Consider the following 24428-nt stretch of genomic DNA (forward strand, 5'->3'; position numbering starts at 1 on the left):
AAGAAACCCTAATATCTTTTTTTCTACTAAATAGTCCTTACCTAAGTAGACAATTTACATTTAAGTAGTTCAATAACTATTTTCCTAAAAAAAAAAGAAATAGCCTTGCACAAAATCCTCAAACTTTGACTTTGGACTTATAAGAGTTAAATTTCCAAAATAAAGACTTGAATGTCGGTTTGGATGTTTGGGAAGTAATTTGAACTTGTTTCTTCACAAAACCTGTTTGCTAGCAGAATTCATGTGACATCTTAGAAAAATCATATCTCTCTCATATAAGCTTCTTTTCTACTGAAATGTGGTATGATGATAGGTCTTCGAGTCAGGAATCCAAAAAAAGTAAGTTTGTATCAAATGGACTTCTCTAGCTCAAGATATTCAAGTTGGAATGACCAAAGGTTAACATTGGCAGAATACAAGATTTGTCTTTGAAGGCTGCGATCTCCATGCTCTTTCTCTTTTTAGTTTCCTTGTCATATATTTACAGAAAGATATGGATGTTAACTTTCTAATTCCACTAGAATCACTTCCTTTCGACCTCCAGAGCTTAAGTTCTGCACAAAACATCGATCGGAGGTCAAATATGTCAATTATCTCCAATTTACTTCTTTTGAATCTTACATTCAAAAGTGCCTTCAAAACATATAACAAAGAATATCAATGAATTTTATATATAAAACATAGGCAAAATTCTAGGTAAATGTTGGTAAAACTATTAAATAATATGGTTGCATCATAACTTATAACTCCCAAATCCGGTTATCCCCTTAGAACACCATTAGCCGAAGCCAGTCATTCATTCATCTCGGTCATCCACTTATGATGCCATTAGCCGAAGCTAATCATTTGTCCATCTTGGTCATCCCCTTAAGATGCTATTAGCCGAAGCTAATCATTTATTCACCCCGGTCATCCACTTAGGATGCCATTAGCTGAAGCTAATCATTTATATCATTTATTCATTCCGGTCATCCAATTAGGATGCCATTAGCTGAAGCTAATCATTTATATCATTTATTCATCCCAGTCATCCTCTAAGGATGCCATTAGCCAAAGCTAATCATTTATATCATTTATTCACCCCGGTCATCCACTTAGGATGTCATTAGCCAAAGCTAATCATTTATATCATTTATTCATCCCGGTCATCCTCTGAGGATTCTATTAGCCGAAGCTAATCATTTATATCATTTATTCATCTCGGTCATCCTCTGAGGATGCCATTAGCCGAAGCTAATTATTTATTCATCATGGTCATCCTCTTAGGATGCCATTAGCCGAAGCTAATCAGTAACCAATCAAACATTCCAAAGACAGTTTATGAAATCACTATAACATGATAATATATCTTTTGTAATGCTCATTGAAACGATTCATAACAATTTGACATTCACTATAACATAATAGTAAACCCTTCGTAATACTCGTACATACATTCTATAATAGTTTAGCGTTCAGTATAACACAACAATAGATCCCTTGTAATACTCAAATAAGCATTCTGTAACAATTTACCATTCTGCATAACACAACATTAAATCATTCGCAATACTCATACAAATATTCGTGACAATTAATATTCAGTATAATATAACGATATATCCTTTGTAATACTTATATGACTATTCGTGATAGTTAATGTTCAGTACAATATAACGATGATCCTTTATAATACTAATACAAATATTCGTAACAATTTAGCATTTTATATAACACAACAATAACTCCTTCACAATATTCATATAAACATTCGTGACAATTTACATTCAGTATAATATAACAATAGATCCTTCATAGTACTCATACAACTATTCGTGATAGTTAATGTTCAGTACAATACACCAATAGATCCTTTGTAATACTCATACGAACATTCATGACAGTTTAGCATTCCATATAGCACCACAATAGATCATTCATAATAAATTCACTTCAGAAATTCATGTTACGCTAGAAGGGGGTGGAAATCACCTACATGTTCCACCCGTGGGGTGTCCTTTTCCTAACGAAGGTCTGATTTGGGTCGCACCACCTAAAACATCAATGGCCATAAATCAGTACATTCGTATTCAGTAATCACTCAACTCATCACCATGCATCTTTCAAGCATACACAAGTTCATATTCAAGTGTTCCACACAGTACAATCACACCAAGCAATCATTTTAACCACTGGACCAATACAGATACATAAATCTGCTGTAGAAATTAGTTAACGAAAAACTAGTTCGCTAGTGATGTAGATTCGTCAACAGACTGATTCCCTGGAGCACAGAATCGTCAGCGAATTGATTCACTATTAACACCACAATTCAGTAGTGGAGACTGATTTGCTGTAGACAACACAATTCGACAGTGAAAACTGAGTCGCTACAGATAACACAATTCGACAGTGAAAACCGAGTCACTGCAGACAATACAATTCGGCAGCGAAAATTGAGTTGCTGCAAACACCACTATTCGACAACGCTGTGAGAACTGCCTCGCTGCAGACAACACAATTTGGCAGCGAAAACTAAGTCGCTGTGGACAACATAATTTTAGCAACGAAAACTAATTCGCTGTGGAGAACACAATTCGGCAACGAAAATTGACTCGCTGCAAACACCATAATTTGGCAACGCAGCGAGAACTGACTCGCTGTAGATAACACAATTCGGCAGCGAAAAATAATTCTCTGCTGACAACACAATCCGATAATGAAAACTAACTCGCTGCAAATTGTGTGATTTAGAAATCGGCAGTGATGGTGGGGTCAATTTCTAGCTTTACCCTCTTTTTTATTTTTGGTGTTTACAATAACATTAAAATTATCAAGACATGGTTTTTGGTTTTTTATTAAAACTTGTTTTTTAGAATACGATGATTATTTATTTAAAAAATGTGCTGCTATTAAAAAAAGATATATTTTTGTCAAAATAGAAAAGAAATGAATGAATAACGAAAAAACGTTTGAGTGGATTAAAATAATTAGAATTTTTATGAATATTTATTTTAATTGTCTTAAGTATTTATTTTAAAAAATGTTGTTAATAAAAAGCATATAAATAATAAAAGAGAATTTCGATAAAAGAAATATATTTTTTTAAAAATTTAAATCATTGAAGTTTTTAAATGAATATTTATTTCACTTGTTATAAGATTAAATAAAAATATATTTTAACTGGCGCACAAGCATACTAAAAAGTACAAATACTAAATATAAAAATATGCTGTTGATATATGCTACCGAATTTAATTTGCTGCTCCTGTCATGCCAACAAACTACTTTCAACAATTGGAAAGGCTGGTGCTGCAAATGACCTTCTCCCTTATAGCAAATTTTTGCACCTTTCCAGAGAAATTGACTGGTAAATCCCCAAAAACAATAGACTTTGGAATCATATGGTCTGGCAATCGATTACCACAGAAGTTAGTAATCTCTTCAGCACTAGCACCAAAACCTTCCTTCACTTTAACAAATGCACACGGCACCTCATTCAAAATAGCATCAGGTTGTCCAACAACAGCAGCCTCTGAAACCTTTGGATGACTTAACAGCACTGCCTCCACCTCCAATGTGCTTATAGCCTCTCCCCCTGAAATGATAATATCCTTACCTCGGTCCTTCATTTGTATGTAACCATTCTGATGCCTAACTCCAAGGTCCCCTGTGTGATACCATCCACCCCTAAAAGCTTCTTGAGTAACTTCTGAATTCTTGAGGTACCCTGACATCAAAATGTTGCTTCTAAACATGACTTCACCAATGGTTTTCCCATCCCTTGGTACGCTCTTCATGGTGTTTGGATCCTTTACATCAACCCCTTCAATTAAGAGGTTGTGCAGTCCCTCGCGGTTTCTAATTTTTTCTTGTTCATTTTCGAATGTAGAATCCAATTCAGGTTTCCATGGCCTCACGATTGCTGGACCGAGGGCTTCCGTCATGCCGTAACCATGATACACATTAAATCCCAATCCTTCAACCTTGGTGAGAATCTCTGAATATGGGAATGGACCGGCTATGATAACATTGACATTGAATGGAAGTGGATTTTGGTTACCAGCTGGTGCATTTGCAATGGTGTTCAAAATAGCTGGTGGACCGCAGAAGTGAGTTACCTTGTGAAGTGATATTGAATCAAATATGACTTCTGCTGAGACATTTCTAAGGCAGATGTTTGTAGCACCAAGAGCAGCCATTGCCCAAGTAAGGCACCATCCATTGCATCGAAACATGTCCACTGTCCATAGAAACACTGGCATTTGTCTCATGTCAAATCTGAATATCTCTGCCAAAGAATTGAGGTAGGCAGCTCTATGACTGTATATCACTCCTTTAGGTTTCCCGGTGGAACCTGAAGTATAATTTACTGAAATTGGATCACATTCTTTGTTCGGTCGAATTATTGTAAAATCATCTCTCCCCATTTCTAGAAGACCATTGTAATCCAGGTCACATGATATGTTTTTGCAGTCCATTGAAGAAGTTGATTTGTCACACTCGGGGATTCCCACGAGGTGGGGTGGCTTGACACTTTTTAGAGAGAGTAGGTCCAGTGCCTTGAGTGCAACATCATTGAACTGGTAATCCACAAAAATGAGTTTGGCGTTCAATTGCTCTAATGTCAATGCCAATGTGGATGCATCTAACCTGGTATTAAGCGCAGAAAGAACTGCCCCAGCCATTGGAACACCAAAATGCAGCTCGTAAAGTGCTGGAACATTAGGAGCCAAAGCTACAACCTGGCCATGGAAGACAACTATTAGAAATGGCAAGATTTCAATATCATTGTGGCAACATGTAAGATCCAGTGATCCGTTAAACTAGTTTTTTTTTACTTGGAAAGTCACCCCTCCATACGTTAGGCCACCAGTTCCTTGACAATATGGAATCTTACATGCATCTACTAAAAAAAACATGACGTTTGACTTAAAAGGGCAGCTCAAGTAGCTATTTCATGCATTTGAGTTTGTTAAAATGGATGAAACCTTGACAGAGAGTTGACACTTCAAAAATAAAAATAAAAGTACAAGGATCAAAATAAAAAATTTCAGCGGTTAGAGACTACGTTTTTGTTGGTCAAAGGATCAGGGCAGGTTGGAACCAATTAACCATAATTAATCAATGTAATTATATAGGAAAAGGGGTGCGACATTGTTCTTGGTAGATGGTAGCTTTTGCTTCTTCTATATATTCTAACTGTATAGAATATGCCTTTCGGATTTCTGTTGGAATGGGTTAATTGAATCTAAAATACATGCACTAAGCAAGCAGATAGTGAATTCATAAATGACTTAATATACAGTCCAACTTTTGTTTTTAATAGCTATCATGATTGGGTTGGCATCTGTTAAGGTAACAAAAGATTAGATGCGATGCAATTTCAATGCAATTTCAATTGTTGGAAGTCACAAGCGGACTTTGTGTCATGAGTCAATGGAACCACCATCCTCCTAGTAGACATATTATTATTATTACTACAACATTGTTAGCCGCTATACCTTGGGTTAAATTAATTTTTTTAACATAAAAAATATTCAAAAATTGTTATCATATTTTCTATAAACACCTTGCTTCAAACTAGTAAATTAATGCAACAAATGGTAAAATTTTTATTGAGAAATGATAGATTAGAGATAAAAGTTGTGTATCAAAATAAACATTTTCAGGTGATTAAATAAAATTTCAGATGAGAAAAAGAAATAAATTAGTACATGAAATATTAAATAGTGATAAATTGTGTAAGTTTCTCGATCGGCTAAAATAATTATTTGAAAGAGAAAATCTTGTAAATTTAAGTGATATTATTTAGAAAATAGAAGGAAGTTTCGAATAAATTAATGTAGGTCTCTTTTGCGTGAGAAATGTTGATCTCCGGAATAAACTCACGCACAAAAGTGCGAAGGGAACTAAAAGTGGTAAAGACTCTAAGAAAACAATTATGATAATTATAAATAGGAATCTACAACGAATTAGTCTAAGACACACAATGATTTAAGTAAATTATACAGTATGCAAAATTCAGATTTTTGGTGAAAAAATATCGACTGTTTAGTTTTACAATGTTGAGCGTATCTCTCAATCTGAATGTTGGATCGAACTGTAATTTTACGAGGGGTAGTTAGACATATTGGTTTATCTTAGGTTACAATTTCAAGACAATTAGAGCTTGGGAAGGTAATAAAGATCAAATTTCAGTGGTTAGTGCATAAAACAATGGAAGTTTAAGTTGGGGCCAAGTTGTAATTATGGAAAGTTTGGGCAAGACTATAATAAATAAAGTGAGAGCATTTAAATTGTGAATGGCTTCTCCTAGAAACCATTCATGGTCAGCCACTTTGTTTAAGAAAAAAGGGCAAAGTTTTGTTGATTTTTACTTGATTTCCACCTAATTCATCCTTTTAAACACTAAATAAGAGTGAGTAAAGGATCAAAAGAGAGTTTTAAAGGAATTTGAACTAATAATTGAAGACTTCTTGAAGTTTTGGAGAGTATAAAGTGACGGGTTGGGAGGAAACAATTAGAGGAAGAAAAAACTTGTTTTGAACATCTTTTTCCTTCAAATTTCTTGTGTTTAAGAGGTGAGAAATTTTGATTCAATCTTGGTTTGAGTTTATCTTGTGAAATGATACATTTTAGTTGAAAAATGCATGATCTAAATTTGATGATTGAATGATTGTTTCACTACCAGAAAACCGGAGAAAACCAACGGAATTACCGACGGAAATAATTCCGTCTCAAAATCTATCGGTATATACCGACGGCCTAGATATGTCGGCGAAACGGTCGGTATATACCGACAAAAATAATCTGTCGGTATCTACTGACCGTTTCGCCAACGGGGTATACAGTTTGTCTGGAAATATACAACGGCGTGGTGACGTCAGACGATTTTACCGATGGAATGACCGAGGGATTCAAACTGAGATAGCCGTACAGTGACGTGGCACTATCACCGATGGAATCACCGACAGATTCATTCCGTCGGTGATTCCATCGGAAAAAACCATTATATACCCACCCATCTGCCGACACTCTCTTCCTCTGTTTCTCCTTCTTCTTCTTTCCCATCCCACCTCTCCCCTCCCAAACTGCAGCCAACCACCCATCCCAACTCTCCACTATTCTCAACACGAGCACTCAAGTTAATTTCTTATATCTTGTACGTGGTCACAATATCCGTTTCTTGTAGATTTTATCATTTTTTTGTAAGTAAATCTATCATTTTAAATTTTAATATTTAATTGTGAATTTTATTGTTGTAGTATATGTATTTTGTTAACGTTTGTACTTGTTTAATTGTTATTTGTCAAAGAAACTTGTAGTATGAATTTTTGATTGTTTAATTGTTTTTTTTGTAAGTTAATTGTTTTAGATTTTGTCAAATTATATTTGTTTGTAAATTGTTGAAATTTTGTTTGAATTACACTGAATTAAATGTGTCGTTGTGATGAAATAAATAATTAATAGCTTGTTTAACGAGTCTTGTTTAATTGTTATCAATTCTATTTTGAAGTTGTGATTTCTGTAAATTTATATATGTATAAATTTGTATGTATGAACGTTGATAGTTGATAGTTGATAATGAATATTTAACATAAGTGTTGTTTTAGTTTGTTGGATAATGTCGGGGAAAACCAATATTTTTGTTATGTTTTATAGAGGTTCAATAGATGTCATGGATGATCGTTCATGGATGTATCGGGACTCACCCCAAGGATTGCGGAGGATGGATTATTGTAACGGTGTCCAGGGTTTTATTAATTTCGCAACATCTATTTCAAGGAATTTTACTGATGGCGGTATTAGGTGTCCATGCAGGAAGTGTAAAAATTTAAAATTTCTGCATCAAGATGTTGTAACGATGCATCTTCTAACCAAAAGGTTCATGGAGGATTACCTGTGTTGGTATGCTCACGGAGAACTATTTTTTCCTGATGAGAGCATGGAAGAACAGGTGGTTGGGTCAACTTCTAATGCTAGCAACATGCATGAAGTTGGAAATGAGAACAGTAATCCTTAGAGGAATATGGTTATGGATGCAATGAGAATGAGTGAAGGTAATGTCAGGGAATGTCCAATCATAGAAGAAGAACCTAATGCAGATGCAGCAAGGTTTTTTGATCTGTTGAGAGATTCTGACGAACCATTATGGGATGGCTGCACGAACCACAGTAAATTATTAGTCGTAGCACAGGTGTTCACCATCAAGTCAGATCACGGGTTGAGTGAGGCTGGTTATGACAAGATTATTGAATGAGCGAGAAACATTTTACCTGAAGGGAACAGGCTGAAAGAGAACTTCTATGCTGCCAAGTCCATGATGAAACCCCTCGGTTTAGGATACCAGAAAATTGATATATGCCCTAACTTCTGCATGTTATACTACCTTGAAAATGCTGAGATGACCGAGTGCATGACATGCGGGCATTCCCGTTACAAACCCAGAACTGGTAGAGGGAAGACTCTCGTGGCATATGAAAAACTTAGATACTTCCCAATCACACCTAGACTGCAGAGGTTATTCATGTCATCAAGGACTGCTGAGCACATGACATGGCACCAATCATACCATGCGGTTGATGGAGTAATGGTTCATCCTTCTAACGGTGAAGCCTGGAAACACTTTAACAATATGCATCCTCACCTTTTCAGCTGAATCAAGGAATGTGCGTCTTGGGTTGTGTACAGACGGATTCAACCCATTCGGGTCATTTGCTGCTCCTTATTCTTGTTGGCCGGTCATATTGACGGTTTATAACTTGCCATTGAGGATGTGTATGAGGCCGGAGTTCATGTTTTTATCTATGATCATACCAGGTCCGAGCAGTCCGGGGCGGAATATAGATGTTTGTCTTCGTCCGTTGATTGATGAATTGACGCAATTGTGGTCCTCCGGAGCTCTGACTTATGATATCTCAAAGAAACATAATTTTGTTATGAGAGCAGCTTTGATGTGGACTATCAATGATTTCTCAGCTTATGGAATGGTTTCTGGTTGGAGCACGCATGGAAAGCTAGCATGTCCATACTGTATGGAGAACAACAAGGCATTCACGCTAACAAACTGGGGTAAAGCTTCTTTTTTTACTGTCACCGTCGTTTCTTGCCACATAACCACAGGTACAAAAAGAACAGAAATGATTTCTTTGTTGGCAGAGTTGAAAATGATGTTGCACCCCCGCGTCTTTCTGGTGAAGAATTGTTTGATGTTGTGTCAGAGTACGGTGAAATTGTGTTTGGTCTCCAATCAGGTAAGCAGAAGTTTCCTGGTTTTGGTTTGACCCATAATTGGGTGAAGCGAAGTATCTTTTGAGAGCTTTCTTATTGGAAGACCAATCTTCTCCGCCATAACCTTGACGTCATGCACATTGCAAAGAACGTGTTTGAGAACATTTTCAACACCGTCATGGATGTTAATGGGAAGACAAAGGACAACATCAAGGCTAGATTGGATGTAGCGCTGTTCTGTAACCGTAAAAATATGGAGTTGGTTTGTCATGGGTCACGGGTGGCAAAACCAAGAGCAAGTTTCGTGCTAGAGAAAAACGCACAACTACTAGTCTACAAATGGCTTAAGAGTCTGCGTTTCCCCGATGGACATGCCTCGAACATATCAAGTCTGGCTAATATAGAGGAATGCAGATTATATGGAATGAAGAGTCATGACTGCCATGTGTTTATGCAAACACTCATCCCATTAGCTTTTCATGATTTGTTGCCTAAGGGGATATGGGATGCACTAACGGAGATCAGTCATTTCTTCAGAGATATATGCTCCAGCAAGTTGAATGTTGATCACATTGAAAGGCTTGAAAAGAATATCGTCGATACAGTATGCAAACTTGAGATGATATTCCCTCCATCATTTTTTTGACTCAATGGAGCATTTACCCGTACATTTACCGTTTGAGGTAAAAGTCGGAGGACTGGTCCAGTACAGATGGATGTATCCATTCGAGAGGTTAGATATTACATGAGCTATGTAATTTATAATTAAATTTTTTTATTTTTATTTAAATGTTTTTAATTGATAATTTATTATTAATATATATATATATATATGCAGGTACTTGTTCAATCTTAAAAAAAAGGTTAAGAACTAGGCGCATGTTGAGGCGTCAATATGTGAGGCCTATATTGTTGAGGAGATCTTAACATTTATCTCATACTATTTTGAACCTCATTTGAGAACGAGGATAAACCGTGTTCCACGACATGATGATGGTGGTGAAGTGCCTTTAAGTGGGAACTTGTCAATATTCTCCAATCCTGGACGACCCACACCTAAAATTGCCGTGAGGGGAAGATATTTGTCTGAAATAGAGTTCAGATAAGCACACAATTATATCCTATTTAACTGTGATGAGCTGAGACCTTTTATTAAGTAAGTAGATGTTCGACTTAAACTTTGTCAAGAGTGTACTATTTATGTTTTGTGATACCATACACTCATATAATTTGGAACAACCTTGCAGGCAACATCGACGATACTTACTGTCCAATAACTCACAGCGGACCGAATCCTAGATCTTTCAATTACAAGATGAACAATTTGCCACATGGTTTAGAACACATGTAAGTCCTATCATAAACTCATTATCTCTTGCAATGTAATTAATTGTAGTCAATGTTACATAATATCCGTTTATTGATTATTGTTGTATTTAATTTACAAGCTAGGTTTATCAAATGGGAGATAGTGCTGCTATTTCACTGTCTTTGCTATGTCTGGGCCCTGAAAGAAAAGTCAAGTGCTATAACGGGTATTTTTTCAATGGATATGTCTTTCATACTGAAGAATACGGGCATGGAAGAAAGACATACAACAACGGTGTTTGTATTAAGGGATCGACTTCTAGTGAGTTTGAAGTTGACTACTACGGTAGATTGGAAGAGGTCATCGAACTGCAATATCATAGCGAGCAAAATAGAGTGTTTTTATTCAAATGCTATTGGTATGACACAACTAACAGAGGAATCAGAGTAGATCCTCACTATGGTCTCGTTGAAATCAACTTAAAAGCTAGACACCGCAACGTAAACGACGTCTTTGTTTTCGCAAAACAATGCCAACAAGTTTATTACACGTACACCCCTTCCTTTAGAAAGGACTGATCAAGAGTTGATTGGTTATCCATTTTAAAAACAAAACCCAAGGGTCGTGTCGAGGTTGTTCAGGATGAGAACGAAGACACAAGTGTGATAGATGAAGTCTTTCAAGCTAGTGAGTTGGTTGAACCATACCGAGTTGCTCCGTCGATTGACTTAGAAGAAAATTTAAATTTTCGTGTTTTCAACGATTGTCTTGTTAATGTTGACGCAGAGGAGTTGAATGTTGTTTTGAGCTCTACTAGTGGAAAAAAGAATGTTGTTGAAGAAGATGATAACGAAATTGAAGAGTGCGATGAAGTTGATGATAACAATTCAATGTTGTTGAAATTGATTCTTTTACTTGAATATCATTATATGATGTTATTGAATAAAATGTTGTGTTGATGATGATGAGTTGGGTTGAGATCCAGGATGATTGGATCGGGATGTGAAATAAAATTGGAAGTGTAATATGATTTTGTTGATAACTTGGGACCCCCCAATATAGGGGAGACTCTGTCAATTTTTTTTTAAAATAATCGAAGTTAATTATGTAATTATTTGTATAAATTTGTGTAGATGCGTATAATGAAATCTACAGCACGTCGTCAGAAGACGATTGCAGCTAGTTCTTCTAGCAGCGAGGAGGACGTATCCTTAGGTGCTGATCACGGCGAGGAATCTACGCCAACTTGTGATGCTGCCTCTTCTAGCGTGGTTTCACAGCGCAGAAGCGGTGTGCCTTCACAGCGGGGTCAATTCACCTGCAAGTACCAGGCACAATGGAAGGATGACCTCTCAATGTAAGTTTGTTTAGGTTTTAGTTTTTTTATATATATACTTATAACATAATTTATGAACAGCTAATTAAAATTACTACTTTTATTTAATTTCAGGTTCACAAACATTGAGGCTGCAAGGACTATAACATTGGCGTTTAAATCGTCAATGGAGATTCTATTGTTTCAATGGAGCCAGGTTTCCAGACATCCTGAGTGGAAACCTAATATCAATGCATGGTTTAAGCGATTTCAGGTCGGTGTTAATTTTTAATTTCCAGCTTATTTTTAATAAATGATTTTTATAATTTTATATCTTGTACTATTTTTATTTTATATGAATTATTTATATACACAGAACAAATTTGAGTGGGATAGGGCAGACAACAATGTTGTGAGGAGGGTATGGGAGAATCACGTGGCAACTAGGTAACATCGAAAATAATATTTTTTTTTGTTTTATAATTTTATGTTTTAAATTCTAATTTGTTACTATGAAAGTATGTTGCGTGAGTTTTGGTATGACACCCAAAAAAAATAAAAAAGACATGCGAGGGATAACAGTCTTGAAGGATGGAATGAGGTGGCGGTTTGGCAGAAATTCATACCGCCATTCATCTTGGGGGAAATATGGACGACATATATTGAGCACGTGACCTCAGAGCGGTTCTCACGGCGCTCACAGTCCGGCGCCGACAACCGGAACCGGCAAATTCATGGTTCGGTGACCACGCACACTAGCAGATCCGTCCCATTCAGCTCACATGCAAAGCGGATGGTAAGATTAATTTTAATGAAATATATCGTTAATTAATTTGTTGTTCCTTATAATATATTTAACTTTCAACCTATTTTTTCCTTACAGGCTGCGTCTCTTCGACGTGAGCCAAGTCTAATGAAGCTGTTTGTAGAGACGCATGTGCGGAGTCAAGACCGTCAAAAGGGGGTGCAACAGTTCGTGGACAACCGTGCTCAGCATTTCGTGGTATGTTCGTTCATTCATTTTATTTTGTAAGTTATTATTTTCTTGAATTGCATCTTGAATTGCATTTGATGATTTTTTTACCGACGGAATTTTCAGGAGACCTATAATAGCCGGTTGAGGGAGAGATATGTGGACAATCCATCGACCCATCCAGATTTGTGGATGGAGGTGGGATCGTTTGGTGGACCCGATAAAAATCGGGTCTACGGGCTCTCCAACACTACGGCTGAAAACTTGCGTTCGGCTCGTAGTGTCTCAACCGTTGGAACCTCTCCATCAGTATCGAACACCCAGTCTGAGGAGTTCATTGCGTTGAAACAACAATATCAACAACTCTCGACGAATTATGATGAGCTCCGTCAAATAGTCATGGAGATGAGATCAAAGATGGGTGACGATACTTATGCAACTTCTTTTTGGTCGTATGGTCCCGGGAACAACCAGCCTCCTCCTCCTCCTCCTCCTCCAGCTCCGCCGCTATTCTAGTTTAATTTTGTTTTTTAAACACATTAAATTTGTAATGAATATTATTTAACATTACTTTTATATTTTTAATGTTTAATCCATTTTTATTTGTTTATTAAGGTTTTTTACTATTAATAAATTATTATTTTTATATATTTCAAAATACATACTGACGGATATACCGACAGATAATATTCGTTGGTATTTCACAGAGAGTTGCCAAACAATTACCAGCCATGCTATAATTACCGACGGATATATTCCGTCGGTGATTACATACAGAAGGATTTATCGACGGATAGTATCCGTCGGTATTTCACAGAGGGTTGGCAAACAATTACTACCGATGCCATAATTACCGACGTATATTCCGTCGGTAATTACCGTTGAAATTGTAGACGGATTTATTCCATCGGTAATGTTCCCGCGGGAAACTTTTTTTTTGGTGCGCGCGTATCCGTTTGTAAGACCGTCGGTGTTCCGTCGGTGGGTGTTTTTTTTTATTTGCGACAGACTTAGCGATGGAAATGGGAGTTACCGACGGACGTGTTCCGTCGGTGAGGCCATCGGTAATTATTTCACTGACGGAGTTCATTCCTGTCACCGACGGAATTAGTCCGTCGGTAAAACTGTTTAATGGTGTAGTGTTTATTGATGAAATTGTGTCTGAATAATATTTATAAGCATGATAAATGATTTGGTAATGGTTTAATTGAAAGAATTGAAGAACAAAATTCCATCCCCCACCATGGTATGAGTTTCGACCAAAAAGGGAAATCAAGGGGAGTTGGGATTTTGATGAAATTGTTATTAAGATTGCATAAAATTGTGTTGGTATGGGTAGTTAATAGATGAAACAATGTAAACATTACTAATTAAAAAGGGAAGAACCCATCGTGTGTCTATCAAGTCTTGTTCACATGAAGTAGTTGTAATTGTCTCAATTAATGAAGAATTTATGTTTGAATGTATGAAGTGAACATTTAAAAAGTTGATGATAAATTAATTGTACACATATTGAAAAGGAAATACATCCTTACCTTACCATGGATAAAGGTTTCAACCAACTCTACTTAAAGGGCTTAGAATTGTTGGTTTAATTGACTTGTGACATTATGTAAAGTTGTGTTGATGTTAAAGAACATTGCATAAATATGGTTGCCTTGAATGGGGAAAATTTCATAAAAGTATATGATTATGCATCCAGCTAATAACTAGAACCTTTCTGGATAATTTTATTGATTGACTTCCAGTTAAAGTTTGAAATAATAAATGATGGAATTTAAAATATTTTTTTTCATGAAAGTTGTAGTTAAAAATGTTAACTTTCAAATGGGATTAATATCATTTAATTTTTAGTTATAGAACTCCGGATATGGATTAAAAACTAAAGAAAGGTCATGCTGGATTTTTGCTGGATAGTTTTATCAATTAACTTGTCGCTGAAGTTTGAATTGGTAAATGATAGAATTTGAAATATATTTCTCATGAAAGATGTAGTTAAAGATATTAAATTTTAAATGGGACTGACCTCATTTAATTTGGAGTTGTAGAACTTTAGATATGGGTTAAAAATTAAAGAAGGTTCATATTGAATCTTGCTAGATAAATTATGAATGTCACAAAAAGGGCAAAACTAGGTTTCCTTCCCTCTCAAAAATTATAGCCTAGTATCTTAAATTTATAAAGAGAAAATCCATGTCCAAAACCAAAATCTAAAACTTTGGTTATGATTAAATTAAGAAATAGTGTTCTTAAAGTAAAACTTGAATGATAGAAATTATAAAAACGAAACTTGAGTATACCTAGAGTATACATGTGTGTGTGTAGGAATTGTAGGAAGTTTCTCTTGTTAATTAGATCAAGAATATAGGTTGAATAAGGAGTTGTAAAGAGATTTCAATACATGTTAAATTGTAAATGATGATCAAGTTTAGAGAAATCAACTTAGATTATATTATATGGAACGAGTATTGAATGAAAAAAGATATTGTAAATTATATTATTCGTGTACAGATACTCCTGAGCAAAATGGTGTGGTTGAAAGAAAATATAGGCACATTGTCGAAACTGCTTGTTCTTTCTTGTTGTCTGCTTCTGTTCCTAGTGAGTTTTTGGGAGAAGTTGTCCTTACTGTTGTAAGTTTAATTAATACAATCTCATCTTCTCATAGTTCAGGTTTTTCTCCTTTTGAAAAGTTATATGGGTATATCCCTGGTTACTCCTCCTTTAGAGTTTTTGGTTATACTTGTTTTTTTCTTTATCCTCATATAGAACGCAGTAAGTTGTCCACTCGATTTGTTATTTGTGTCTTTCTAGGTTATGGTGAAGGTAAAAAGGGGTATCGTTGTTTTGATCCAATAACTCAGAAACTTTATATGTCTCGTCATGTTGTCTTTCTCGAGCATATACATTTCTTTTCTATTCCATCCACTACTCATAGCTTGACTAGACTTGATATTATTCGTATAGATCCCTTTTCTGAGGATTCTGATAGTTTATCATCTCAGGTTCCTAGTTTATCATCCTCTTTGGCAGCAAGTTATGGATGAGGAACTTTCTGCGTTGCATAAGATAGATACTTGAAATTTGGTTCCTCTACCTCTTGGTAAGAGTGTTGTTAGTTGTCGTTGGGATATTATGGTATGGATTATGAGGAGACATTTGCCCTAGTTGCAAAAATAACTACTATTTGTACTCTTATTGTTGTAGGTTCGGTTCATCAGTGGCATATCTCCTAACTTGATGTTAAAAATGCCTTCTTGAATGGAGATCTTCAAGAAGATGTTTATATGATGCCCCCTCCTAGTGTTTTACATGACTTTGGGTATGTTTGTAAGCTCAAGAAAATGTTATATGGTCTCAAACAAGCACCTCATACTTGGTTTGAAAAATTTTATGTTGTGATCTCGTCTCTTGAATTTGTTTCTAGTGGTCATGATTATGCTCTTTTTATTAAGTGCACTGATGCAGATCATATTATTCTGTCTTATATGTTGATGATATGATTATTACTAGTGATGACATTGATGGTATTTCATTTTTGAAGATAAAATTGGCTAAACAGTTTGAAATGAAGGATTTAGGTTATCTTTGATATTTCCTGGGTATTGAGGTAGGTTACTCACCTAGAGGTTACCTTCTTTCTCAGTCAAAATATATTGTAAATATTCTTCGGCGGACTAGATTTACTGATAACAAAACTGTAGATACTCCCATTAAGATTAACGCAATGTATTCTTGTTCTGATGGTCTACCTTTGACAGATCCTACCTTATACCATACTATTGTTGGGAGCTTGGTATATCTCACTATTACTCGTCCAGATATTGCATATGTTGTTAGTCAATTTGTTGCTTCTCCTACTACAGTTCACTAGGCAACTGTTCTTCATATTATGCGATGTTTTCGTGGTACGGTCTTTCAGAATCTCTTACTCTCATCCACCTCTTCCTTATAGCTGTGTGCATACTCTAATGTTGATCATGACAGTGATCCCACATATCGCAAGTCTGTTACTGGTTTCTGTATCTTTCTAGGTGATTCTTTTATTTCTTGGAAAAGCAAGAAACAATATATTGTTTCTCAATCTTCAATCGAAGTAGAATATTGTGCTATGACATCTACTACCAAAGAGATTGTTTGGTTATATTGGTTACTTACTGATGTGAGAGTTTTTCTTTCTCATCCTACTCCTATGTATTGTGACAACTATAGTTCTATTCAGATTGCTCACAACTCGGTTTTTCATGAATGAACTAAGCACATTGAGATTGATTGTCATCTTACTCGTCATCATCTCAAGCACGACACCATTACTCTGCCTTTTGTTTCTTTTTCTTTGCAGATTGCAGACTTCTTTACTAAGTCACATTCCATTTCTCGTTTTTGTTTTCTAGTTGGCAAACTCTGGATGCTTGTAACTGTCGTATCATGAGTTTAAAGGGAGATGTTAAGAAATATATATATTTATTTTGTTTTATTTATTAAGGGTAGAGTAATATTTTCAGTTTAGCTTATAGTAATCTCTTTGTATTTAGGTTAAAGCTACACTTCAGAATATTGTGATTAATGAACACCCCAATCTTTCTCTCTTATGTTTGCATTTATTTTTTTGTTAATTTGGATTATTTTAACAAAAATTACTTGTGTGATAATGATATTGGAATTTTATGAAAAGTTTTATATAGGAAATGACAGGACAATATTTAGATAGAGTTTTTGAATAAGAGAAACTCTATCGAAATCTCATTAAGTTAGGAAAGTTTTCATTTAGAATAATAAATCGAGGATTGCGTTAGTTTTATAAGCACTATGATGAAATAAAAGTTTATCAAGGATTCAAAGAAATGTACTAAATTGGAATTTGGCATGGGTTGATGTATTTACCAAAACATTAGCTGAATTGGTTTTGCTTATATCATGTGTGTGTGTGTGTGTTTAACATGTATTTATTATAATATATTCTAATGTTATAAAAAATAAACTATTTTTAGAATTATCACTGATTCGAACAGAATAATAGATCGTGCCTAACATTTCTTTTAGTTAGGTGATGATGATATAATTTTAAATACATTGTAAGGTAGTTTTGAGAATAACTTGTATATAAATAATATCAATACTAAGGATGTTCATAACTTAATTATTAAACTTCTTTCATTGGGTTTGAAATATGACATTTAAACCTACTCTTGTTCTATGAAATTATTATTGTATGTATTTAGTTCATAATTATTATTGTATGACATAATGTATTGTAAATTTAAATAATAGTGTGAACCAGATATGGTTGTGATACACACACACATAATCGTATCAAGTAGATGTGTTTGAAGAAACAAATTGTGGCACGGATTAAATGTGTTGTGAATAAAAACTTCCTTAATGTGATTGCGTTAGTTTTATAAGCACTATGATGAAATAAAAGTTTATCAAGGATTCAAAGAAATGTACTAAATTGGAATTTGGCATAGGTTGATGTATTTACCAAAACACTAGCTGAATTGGTTTTGCTTATATCATGTGCGCGCGCGCTTGTGTTTAACATGTATTTATTATATAATATATTCTAATGTTATAAAAAATAAACTATTTTTAGAATTATCACTGACTCGAACAGAATAATAGATCGTGCCTAACATTTCTTTTAGTTAGGTGATGATTATGTAATTTTAAATACGTTGACTATCTTTTGTAATGTAATTTTGAGAATAACTTGTATATAAATAATATCAATACTAAGGATGTTCATAACTTAATTATAAACTTCTTTCATTGGGTTTGAAATATGACATTTAAACCTACTCTAGTTCTATGAAATTATTATTGTATGTATTTAGTTCATAATATTCATATTTTAAAATTGTATATGAAGTATGAAATGAAGAATATGGAAGGATATATGATTCTATTCTTGACTGATGATGTAACTGGTTAAGATCCAGAGAACTTGGATAGTGTTGAGTTGGAGAAATAAATGTGTATGCAGGAGTCGATGACTTGGAAATACACTCTATTGAAATTTTAATAGAGCCTTAAATGATATGAAAGTTGGAAACATGATACTAATATATAAGAAAAAATAAAAAATTTACCATATTTTTCTAAGTTTAAGGCTCAAGGATAACGACAAGAAAAGGAGTGTTAAATTTTGTAGTAAAATTTTTTAAATCATATGAGATTGACTATATATATTGAGTTAGGTTTAGCTACTTTCAAGTCCAGTTTATATATCCGATCAATTATTTATCAAGCAAAATAAATATATAAAAAATTATTTAATCTATTTGATTTGCGTTAAAATATTATCATTCCTATTAATGAACCATAATAGTTTGTCAATAACAATATAGAATTAATAAGGACAGAAAATACAGTTGGCTTCATATTCAACGGAGCTGAATCACTCCCTGGAACTGAAGGAATTGATTAGATCAATTTTTTTAATATTAGTTATACAAATTAAAAAGAAGAAACATTATTAATGAATTCAGGAAGAAATAAAATACATAGCAACAAAAACTGAATTTATCATTTAATCCGAGAATTTGAAAGGAAGAATTAAGAAAGAAAAAAGAACACAAACACACAATATGGGAAGACTAAAAAAGTTCAATGGCTTCTCAAATTCACTTGCATCACGTAATTCTTTTGGTTTGACTGTGGGACTCGAAAATAGCTCATTTAATAAGAAATATTTTCGACAAGAATGCATATATATAACAAAGTGTGGAGAGCCAAACTTACAACATCTCCAGGGAAAATCTTCAACTGGACCAAAGCAGAAGCGACCTTGAGACATCTCGCAAATGTATCTTTCCATGAAAATCTAACATAACTGCCATACACAATTGATGTTCTATCTCCGTAAACAGTAGCTGCTCTCTCTAGGAAACTTATTGGTGACAAAGGCACGTAATTTGCAGGGCAAAGAACTAGTCCCTCCATTTCTTACGTCTCTCAGGGGATATTCCTTGAATTTGAAAGAAGTGAACGCTTGTAAATACAGAGATAATGCCTATTGCGTCATGAGTCAGCCCATAACCGCCTTTTTATTTGGAAAAAAAAAATGCTCCTTGACTATTGAGGCAATGACAAGTTCAGCACGACTCTAGCTTTGTGGTCACCCCATTATGTCGTGTCATTCTTCATTTTTACTAGGTCATGCTTGGTTGACCAAGGACTGTGTGCATCTAATGGTTGATATATAGTAAGAAGTTTTCAATCGACTCACATTTCCTTCCTTAATTAGGTTAGATTTACCCTCTCTTAATTAGGATTATTATATTACTATTACTTATCAATATATTTTAAATTATTTTTTTCTAGTATTCATGTTCAATAAAAAGATCAAAAGTAGGGTGATGATCTAACATCCTTGAACTGAGCTATGATCTAAGTCCAAATATATACGGGTTTGGTTAGCCAACAAACCCAACATTTCTAGGCTCAGCTAAGCATTAAGCACATGTACATGTTGGTCTGGTAGGTTGCTAGACCTAACATCTCTAGTCTCAGCATCTCGTTGAGTCTAGATGGATGTAAAACTAATGATCTTTCTAGGCTTTCTATTAGGTCACAAGACCCTGTTAATTTTTGGTAAATACCCTTAACATAAATAGTTAAGGTGAAAGATACTCAATCCTCTATATCTATAGGTTTATAAAAGATTTTAAAATGACCTGTTATTTTATTCCTCATTAATGATGTGAAAGAGATATTTATACTTCATGAAATGCTATAAATGAAAAATGACCTTTAAGCCCTCCCTCTCTATAAAAAGATAAGCTTCATGGATTATAAAGCTTCAAGATTCACAATCTATATTCTCGACTAAATACATATTTTCAGAGAATCTCTCTAAAATACTAAAAATTATTCTTATTTAAACATTGAAGAGTGCCAAAATCAACTAAAATAACATTTTTTTTAGGTACCAGACATAGCTCCCTTGGCCTACCAGGCATCAGGTAATAGCTACCAGAGAAGAAAACATTTCTTGAATCAAAAGGTTAACAATTATCCGATACATATGCCTTGTTCTCAAACTACTTGGATTTTTAGAAGATCATCAATTGACGTTGTTAGTGAGCAAAGATTAAAAAGCCATCAAATGTTCTTTATGAACTAGTTATTAATATCCCTAATCACTATAAAAGGCAAATGATCAAAACACTCCTTGAATGGGATGTGTCACAAATCTCCCTACAGTTATTGGCACATTTGCTCCATTAGAGTTCCAACAACTCTTCATTAAGTAGAAAAGGTTGGGTAGTAATTTGTTCACTCTAAGTCAGAGTATGATTTCTTCTACTTGCCCACGAACTTAATGAGATGAGAAAATTTAGGTTATGTGTTTGCCAACTTCACGAATGTAGTTGGAGCCTCGAGATTTTGAAAAGCTTTCAACAAGTACAAATGAAATGTTGGTTGAAACTGTAAAACTGTTGCGATGTCTCGATCACATAAATTAATTACCCTAGCTTAAAACACAACACACAAGATAGTATAGAGCAAGCAAGGGGTCGATCCCATGAGGAAGGTTCAAGTCATATTTTTATGCTAGATGATATGCAATTAAGAAGGGGTTTGGAGGTTATCTAGGCTAAAACAAAAGTAAACAGAAAGAAGCAATCAATGTTAAATCAAAGAAAACCAAAATTTATCAAGAAAAACAAACATTGTTCGCAAATAAACGTCTACCTACAGAAATCAGAACTGATCATGAAAACGAAACGTCAATTTATACTCTGAATATTTATATTTTCTTATGTTGATTAGTTAACAGATCCGCTGTATAACTAATCCTAACCATCAAACAACCACAATGTCCACACTAGTAATTCAATTCAATAGTAGCCTTAAGAACTAGATGAGTTGATTAATCTAGACAACATAATTGTCCATAGTCCATGTTTTATTTGATCATTCGAATGTTCTCCCTAAGGTTAATAACATACATCCGCCATAATTATTAAATTCAGTTGCTTCACAAGTTCATATACCACAACTCCGATTTTGATATAGAACTTAGCAATAGATTGTCTATAATAATAACTTAGAGTCTGCTGTAACAATTAAAATAAACAATCATATGAAAAATAAGCAAAGGAGAACAAACATATTCATCATATAAACTGAAAAGAAAAGGTAAAATAAATTTTACAGTTCTTGAAATCTGAAGGTTTCCATGTCCTTGCAACCAAGAAAAAGAGTTTAGCCTTGCATGTCTACTGAATACTTAATCAAAAAGAATGAGAAAACATGATTTCAGGTTTTGTTGGAGGAATGTGCGTTTTATCTCTCTTGGCTAGCCGTCCTCTCTTTTCCTTTCTCCTTTTCTTTTTATATCCTAGGAAACCCTAATCCCTTTTCTACAAAATAGTCATTTTCTAAGTAGACAATTTACATTTAAGCTTTTTAACAACTATTTTCCTAAAAAAAGGAGAAATAGCCTTTCATAAAATCTTCAAGCTTTGACTTTTAACTTAGAGGAGCTAAATTGTTGAAATAAAGACTTGGATGATGGTTTGGATGCTTTGAGAAGTACTTTAGACTTGTTTCTTCACAAAACTTGTCTGCTGGCAGAATTAATGTGTCATCTTAGAAAAATCATCTCTCTCTCATATGAACTCTTTTTCTGCTAACAATTGTTAGGCTAATAGGTCTTCAAGTCAGGAATACAAAAAAATTGAGTTTGCATCAATTGAACTTTTGTAGTTCAAGATATTCAAGTTGGAATGGTCGAATGTCAACACTAGTAGAATGCGAGATTTGAATTTGAAAGCTGTGATTTCCATGATCTTTCTTTTTTTATTTTTCTTGCCATATATGTGTAGAAAGGCAAGATTCAAAGCTCTATTCCTACCAAAATTTGATTTTCCTAGGTATAGGTGTTGGACCGATACAGATTTTCAATAATTTCTTAAGGCCTTTTAAACCTTGCATAGAATTTTTATTATGGGCGTTAGACCCATGTAGATTGGCTAGAGAATTCCCTCAATATTTTTCTAAGTATGGGTGTTAAACCGATATAGGTTTTCAAAACTTTTCTTAAAGGCCTCAAACCTCGCGTGGAATTTTTACTACGAGAGTTAGATCCATATAGACAACACAAGTCAACAAAGAAATGAAAATAATCAAATTCATAAAATAAAACTAAATATATGTTACATGAATTAACCCTACAAGACTGGGGTTGTGTATATAATAAGTAAAGGGATGGGGGAACGAGGGTCATATATCTAGCTCGGGCTCTTCAACTAGATATTCCCAATGTTGGGCAACAACTACTCTAACAGGGAACACATCTGCAAAGTCAGGTATCGGGACTGGTTGGAAAGCAGCACTGAAGTCCATCTACACTCCCCATGATTGATTGAAGAAATATAGGCTGGATATGACAAGAAATATCTTATCTCTAACAATCTCGAACAAAGTTGTAGACCCCTAAAAAATTCCTAAAACTCTCCAGGAGAGTTCCTCAAAGCCTTTAGTTGAGCCCGAGAGCTTTAGGCTTCTTCCCTGATAGTAAGAAGCTTAACTTTTAGACCATCTTGGGTGATTTTTGCCTCAAGAATCTCTCATTTCATGATATCCACTTGATTATAAGTGGCCTCAAATAATTTATCATTGTAGCCCAATTGAAGAACAACACCTTATATATGTTCTTTCAATGATGAATAGGCCACCTTAAGGTTCCTCAATTTGGCCCCACAATAGCCTTCTCCTCTTTTAGACACTCAAAGAAAACCTATTTTCCTATATTTTTAGAAATGGCCTCCCTTACATGGTTCCTCTTTGCCATCTAGCGCCTCTTGGAATGACACACATTATGAAAGTCTATCGAATCTAAGTGTTATGAACAATGGTTATAAAACAAAACTACAACAAATGAGAAATTTCTTTACATTAAAGGTCATTTGTCAAGTTAAGGCCAAATGGTGATAATAGCTCTCATCAGACATCATTGAGAGGTTTGAGGGAATGGTCAGGGATCCTCTCTTGCAATCTCACACCTTGAGGCTAGTCTCCCAAGGCTTGACCTTCCACCAATAATAACCTTCATAAGCTATCTCTCCTCATTAGTTAAGGTGGGGAAACTGAAGGGAGCTTAATAAAGAGCGAGGCAGCAAAAACATCCTTAAAATTAGTTTCCTCGAGAAAAGCCTAAGTAGAGAGCCTAACTACTACAACCTCTGCAGACAAGGTTGGAAGTCGAGGTAGAGGAAATGCCATCATAAGAGCCTCTATGGTCGAGAGCCTCGAGGCTAAAACACTAGTCTCTACAAGGGTGAAGACTCTTCTTCTCTTAAAGTAGGCCACAACGTCCGCAAACACTTCAAAAGGTCAAATATTTTTGACTCCCTAAAAAGAGAGAGTGACTACCCTTAGCTTTCATTTTTATAAGAGTTTTGGCTCCCACCATTGCATCCTCTAGGATAGGGAGTTCATTGATGATGATGAGGTTGCCCTCCATCTATTCTTTAGTCTTGCTTATACTCAAGATAAGAGACAAAGATCCTCTTAGTGAACTTTCCTCTACAAACCTTGCTGAAGTTTCTCGTTCTCCTTTAATTGTCAATCCTATACAAAAATAAAGGTAGTAGTTAACTTAGATG

General features: G+C 34.7%; 1 protein-coding gene across 1 annotated transcript; it reads right to left on the minus strand.

Moving 5' to 3' along the window:
• Positions 1-3060: 3060 nt before the first annotated feature.
• LOC18101069 (butanoate--CoA ligase AAE1) lies at positions 3061-19829 on the minus strand. The gene is made up of 2 exons (XM_024605219.2): positions 19555-19829; positions 3061-4724 (listed from the first exon to the last, which is right to left on the minus strand). The coding sequence occupies exons 1-2, from the start codon at positions 19753-19755 to the stop codon at positions 3270-3272; spliced, it is 1656 nt and encodes a 551-aa protein (XP_024460987.1). The 5' UTR covers positions 19756-19829; the 3' UTR covers positions 3061-3269.
• Between the last annotated feature and the right edge of the window lie 4599 nt (positions 19830-24428).

This window comes from Populus trichocarpa, chromosome 7 (assembly GCF_000002775.5).
Source record: "Populus trichocarpa isolate Nisqually-1 chromosome 7, P.trichocarpa_v4.1, whole genome shotgun sequence".
Classification (NCBI taxonomy): Eukaryota; Viridiplantae; Streptophyta; class Magnoliopsida; order Malpighiales; family Salicaceae; genus Populus; species Populus trichocarpa.